The sequence below is a fragment of the Oncorhynchus keta genome, unplaced genomic scaffold, assembly GCF_023373465.1.
Source record: "Oncorhynchus keta strain PuntledgeMale-10-30-2019 unplaced genomic scaffold, Oket_V2 Un_contig_14321_pilon_pilon, whole genome shotgun sequence".
Lineage (NCBI taxonomy): Eukaryota > Metazoa > Chordata > Actinopteri > Salmoniformes > Salmonidae > Oncorhynchus > Oncorhynchus keta.
In genome coordinates, this window is record NW_026278676.1 from 20,001 (window position 1) to 25,184 (window position 5,184).

The 5,184-nt window shown below is 44.9% G+C and overlaps 1 protein-coding gene and 1 long non-coding RNA gene across 2 annotated transcripts in view; one reads left to right on the top strand and one right to left on the bottom strand.

Annotated features, from left to right (window-relative positions):
- The window catches only part of LOC127918488 (serine/threonine-protein kinase haspin-like), a gene marked incomplete at its 3' end in the record, with an annotated part of 9,364 nt that extends 4,509 nt beyond the window's left edge, over positions 1–4,855 (top strand). Inside the window, exons 6-7 of the mRNA XM_052501765.1 lie at positions 4,055–4,117; positions 4,695–4,855. Of these exons, the coding sequence (XP_052357725.1) occupies positions 4,055–4,117; positions 4,695–4,855 (224 nt within the window). The remainder of the gene's footprint in view (positions 1–4,054; positions 4,118–4,694) is intronic.
- Positions 1,134–2,217, bottom strand: LOC127918486 (uncharacterized). Its single transcript, XR_008100244.1, has 6 exons — positions 2,094–2,217; positions 1,919–2,052; positions 1,807–1,883; positions 1,643–1,765; positions 1,392–1,601; positions 1,134–1,276 (listed from the first exon to the last, which is right to left on the bottom strand). It is a non-coding gene; the product is annotated as an uncharacterized LOC127918486 (long non-coding RNA).
- Positions 4,856–5,184: the final 329 nt, after the last annotated feature.

The following is a 5,184-nucleotide window of genomic DNA, read 5'->3' on the forward strand; positions in this document are numbered from 1 at the left end:
ATCCTCCACGAGATTATCATCTCCAAGTATGTTATCATCTCTGTCCTAATATAATAATAATCCTCCAGAGATTATCATCTGGATCTCTGTCCTAATATAATAATAATCCTCCAGGATTATCATCTCCACGTTATCATCTCTGTCCTAATATAATAAAAACGAGATTATCATCTCTAAGTATGTTATCAGTCCTAATATAATAATAATCCTCCACGAGATTATCATCTCCAAAGTTATCATCTCTGTGTTTATCTGAGACCCTAACCTACGTACGTTACTCTGTCTGTGTCTGTCTGTCTGTCTGTCTGTCTGTCTGTCTGTCTGTCTGTCTGTCTGTCTGTCGTCGTGCGCTTCGTTCGTCTGTGTGCGTGTCGTCTGTCTGTCTGTCGTCTGTCTGCGTCTGTCCGTCTGTCTGTCTGTCTGTGTCTGTCTGTCGTGCGTCTGTCTGTCTGTCTGTGCGTCTGTCGTGTCGTGTCGTCTCTGTCGTCTGTCTGCGTCTGTCGTGCGACCCTAACCTACGACGTGCGTCGTACTCGTCGTCTGTCTGTCGTCTGAGTCTGTCCGTAACTGTCTGTCGTCTGTCTGTCTGTTACGTGCGTCTGTCTGTCTGTCTGTCTGAGACTGTCTGTCTGTCTGTCTGTCTGTCTGTCTGTCTGTCTGTCTGTCTGAGACCCTAACCTACGTACGTTACTCTGTCTGTCTGTCTGTCTGAGACCCTAACCTACGTACGTTACTCTGTCTGTCTGAGACCCTAACCCGCTAATATAGAAAATACACTGTGAATCTGAGACCCTGACCCGCTAATATAGAAAACACACTGTGAATCTGAGACCCTGACCCCTAATATAGAAAACACACTGTGAATCTGAGACCCTGACCCGCTAATATAGAAAACACACTGTGAATCTGAGACCCTGACCCCTAATATAGAAAACACACTGTGAATCTGAGACCCTGACTAATATAGAAAATACACTGTGAATCTGAGACCCTGACCCGCTAATATAGAAAAAATACACTGTGAATCTGAGACCCTGACCCGCTAATATAGAAAATACACTGTGAATCTGAGACCCTGTCTAATATAGAAAATACACTGTGAATCTGAGACCCTGACCCGCTAAAATAGAAAATACACTGTGAATCTGAGACCCTGACCCGCTAAAATAGAAAATACACTGTGAATCTGAGACCCTGACCCGCTAAAATAGAAAATACACTGTGAATCTGACACCCTGACCCGCTAATATAGAAAATACACTGTGAATCTGACACCCTGACCCGCTAATATAGAAAATACACTGTGAATCTGACAGACCCTAATATAGAAAAATACACTGTGAACTGACACCTGACCCGCTAATATAGAAAATACACTGTGAATCTGACACCTGACCCGCTAATATAGAAAATACACTGTGAATCTGACACCCTGACCCGCTAATATAGAAAATACACTGTGAATCTGAGACCCTGACCTGCTAATATAGAAAATACACTGTGAATCTGAGACCCTGACCCGCTAATATAGAAAATACACTGTGAATCTGAGACCCTGACCCGCTAATATAGAAAATACACTGTGAATCTGAGACCCTGACCTGCTAATATAGAAAATACACTGTGAATCTGAGACCCTGACCCGCTAATATAGAAAATACACTGTGAATCTGAGACCCTGACCCGCTAATATAGAAAATACACTGTGAATCTGAGACCCTGACCCGCTAATATAGAAAATACACTGTGAATCTGAGACCCTGACCTGCTAATATAGAAAATACACTGTGAATCTGAGACCCTGACCCGCTAATATAGAAAATACACTGTGAATCTGAGACCCTGACCCGCTAATATAGAAAATACACTGTGAATCTGAGACCCTGCTAATATAGAAAATACACTGTAAATCTGAGACCTGACCCTAACCTGCTAATATAGAAAATACACTGTGAATCTGAGACCCTGACCTGCTAATATAGAAAATACACTGTGAATCTGAGACCCTGACCTGCTAATATAGAAAATACACTGTGAATCTGAGACCCTGACCTGCTAATATAGAAAATACACTGTGAATCTGACACCCTGACCTGCTAATATAGAAAATACACTGTGAATCTGAGACCCTGACCTGCTAATATAGAAAATACACTGTGAATCTGAGACCCTGACCTGCTAATATAGAAAATACACTGTGAATCTGAGACCCTGACCTGCTAATATAGAAAATACACTGTGAATCTGAGACCCTGACCTGCTAATATAGAAAATACACTGTGAATCTGAGACCCTGACCTGCTAATATAGAAAATACACTGTGAATCTGAGACCCTGACCTGCTAATATAGAAAATACACTGTGAATCTGAGACCCTGACCTGCTAATATAGAAAATACACTGTAAATCTGAGACCCTGACCTGCTAATATAGAAAATACACTGTGAATCTGAGACCCTGACCTGCTAATATAGAAAATACACTGTGAATCTGAGACCCTGACCTGCTAATATAGAAAATACACTGTGAATCTGAGACCCTGACCTGCTAATATAGAAAATACACTGTGAATCTGAGACCCTGACCTGCTAATATAGAAAATACACTGTGAATCTGAGACCCTGACCTGCTAATATAGAAAATACACTGTGAATCTGAGACCCTGACCTGCTAATATAGAAAATACACTGTGAATCTGAGACCCTGACCTGCTAATATAGAAAATACACTGTGAATCTTCATCTTCTGCTCTGTCAGCATCTCAGCTTCTGTTCTGTCAGCATCTCAGCCTCTGTTCTGTCAGCATCTCAGCCTCTGTTCTGTCAGCATCTCAGCCTCTGTTCTGTCAGCATCTCAGCCTCTGTTCTGTCAGCATCTCAGCTTCTGTTCTGTCAGCATCTCAGCATCTCTTCTGTCAGCTTCTGTTCTGTCAGCATCTCAGCTTCTGTTCTGTCAGCATCTCAGCTTCTCTTCTGTCAGCATCTCAACATCTCTTCTGTCAGCTTCTTTTCTGTCAGCATCTCAGCTTCTGTTCTGTCAGCATCTCAACATCTCTTCTGTCAGCATCCTCAGCTTCTGTTCTGTCAGCATCTCAGCTTCTGTTCTGTCAGCATCTCAGCTTCTGTTCTGTCAGCATCTCAGCTTCTGTTCTGTCAGCATCTCAACATCTCTTCTGTCAGCATCTCTTCTGTCAGCATCTCTTCTGTCAGCATCTCTTCTGTCAGCTTCTTTTCTGTCAGCATCTCAACATCTCTTCTGTCAGCATCCTCAGCTTCTGTTCTGTCAGCATCTCAGCTTCTGTTCTGTCAGCATCTCAGCTTCTGTTCTGTCAGCATCTCAGCTTCTGTTCTGTCAGCATCTGTTCTGTCAGCTTCTGTTCTGTCAGCATCTCAGCTTCTGTTCTGTCAGCATCTCAGCTTCTGTTCTGTCAGCATCTCAGCTTCTGTTCTGTCAGCATCTCAGCTTCTGTTCTGTCAGCATCTCAGCTTCTGTTCTGTCAGCATCTCAGCTTCTGTTCTGTCAGCATCTCAGCTTCTGTTCTGTCAGCATCTCAGCATCTCTTCTGTCAGCATCTCTTCTGTCAGCTTCTCTTCTGTCATTACTTGTTGTCCTAGAATACTAAATCAACCCGTGCTCACCAGAAACATGTCATAGATCCATAGAAGGAATCTTCAGTCTTATTGACATCGGTCAAGGTTTTCTGTCATCTTCTCTCACGGAGCGACGAGGTTCAGGGGAGAAAATGCAGGAACCAAAATAAAGAAGACCAAATGTCCCATGTTGCATCAGTTTGACCAGGCGTGAGGAAGTGGAAAGTCGTGCCGCGTGAAAACCCTCAATGTAGCCTGTAGATATGAATGATTATATTTATGATCTATTTTATTTGAATGCGTTGTTTTTCTCTCTCATTTTAACCTGTCTGTGGGGGGGGATATAACTGTGGGGGGAGTCTAGTGTATTCTAATGTGTCTGGACTAATGGTGTCTGTCTGGACTAATGGTGTCTGTCTGGACTAATGGTGTCTGTCTGGACTAATGGTGTCTGTCTGTTTCAGGGAGCTGAGCAGTCTAAAGGAGAAGAAACACAACCAGACCACTGGCTTCATCGGACTAAAGGAGTAAATACACGTCTCTCTCTCTCTCTCTGTCTCTCTCTCTCTCTGTCTCTCTCTCTCTCTGTCTCTCTCTCTCTCTGTCTCTCTCTCTGTCTCTCTCTCTGTCTCTCTCTGTCTCTCTCTCTGTCTCTCTCTCTGTCTCTCTCTCTGTCTCTGTCTCTCTCTCTCTCTCTCTCTCTTCCTCTCTCTCTCTCTCTCTCTTCCTCCTCTCTCTCTTCCCCCTCTCTCTCTTCCCCCTCTCTCTCTCTCTTCCCTCTCTCTCCTCTCTCTCTTCCCCCCTCTCTCTCTCTTCCCCCCTCTCTCTCTCTTCCCCCTCTCTCTCTCTCTTCCCCCTCTCTCTCTTTCTTCCTCTCTCTCTCTTCCCCTCTCTCTCTGTCTCTCCTCTCTGTCTCTCTCTCTTCCCCTCTCTCTCTTCCCCCTCTCTCTCTTCCCTCCTCTCTGTCTCTCCTCTCTGTCTCTTTCTGTCTCTCCTCTGTCTCTTTCTCTGTCTCGCTGCCTCTACTGCTTGTCTCGATCAGATAATCTATGTAGAATTGCTAGGTCAATAGGTACTAGTACTAATATTAGTGTATGTGTCCAGTCTCCACTGTGTCAAGGGCTGCTACCCTCCAAGCCTGCTGAAAGCCTGGGACTCCTTCAACACACAGAGAGGATCAGAGAATGACCGGCCAGGTGAGAAAGAGACACCTGTACACCTGTCTGTCTCCCTCTTAACCCAGGGGATGTCAAACATCCAGCCAGGTGAGAGAGAGACACCTGTACACCTGTCTGTCTCCCTCTTAACCCAGGGGGTGTCAAACATCCAGCCAGGTGAGAGAGAGAACCCTGTACACCTGTCTGTCTCCCTCTTAACCCAGAGGGTGTCAAACATCCAGCCAGGTGAGAGAGAGACACCTGTACACCTGTCTGTCTCCCTCTTAACCCAGGGGATGTCAAACATCCAGCCAGGTGAGAGAGAACCCTGTACACCTGTCTGTCTGTCATCCGGCCAGGTCTTACACCTGTCTGTCTCCTTAACCCAGGGGGTGTCAAACATCCAGCCAGGTGAGAGCTGGCTAGCTCTATCCGAT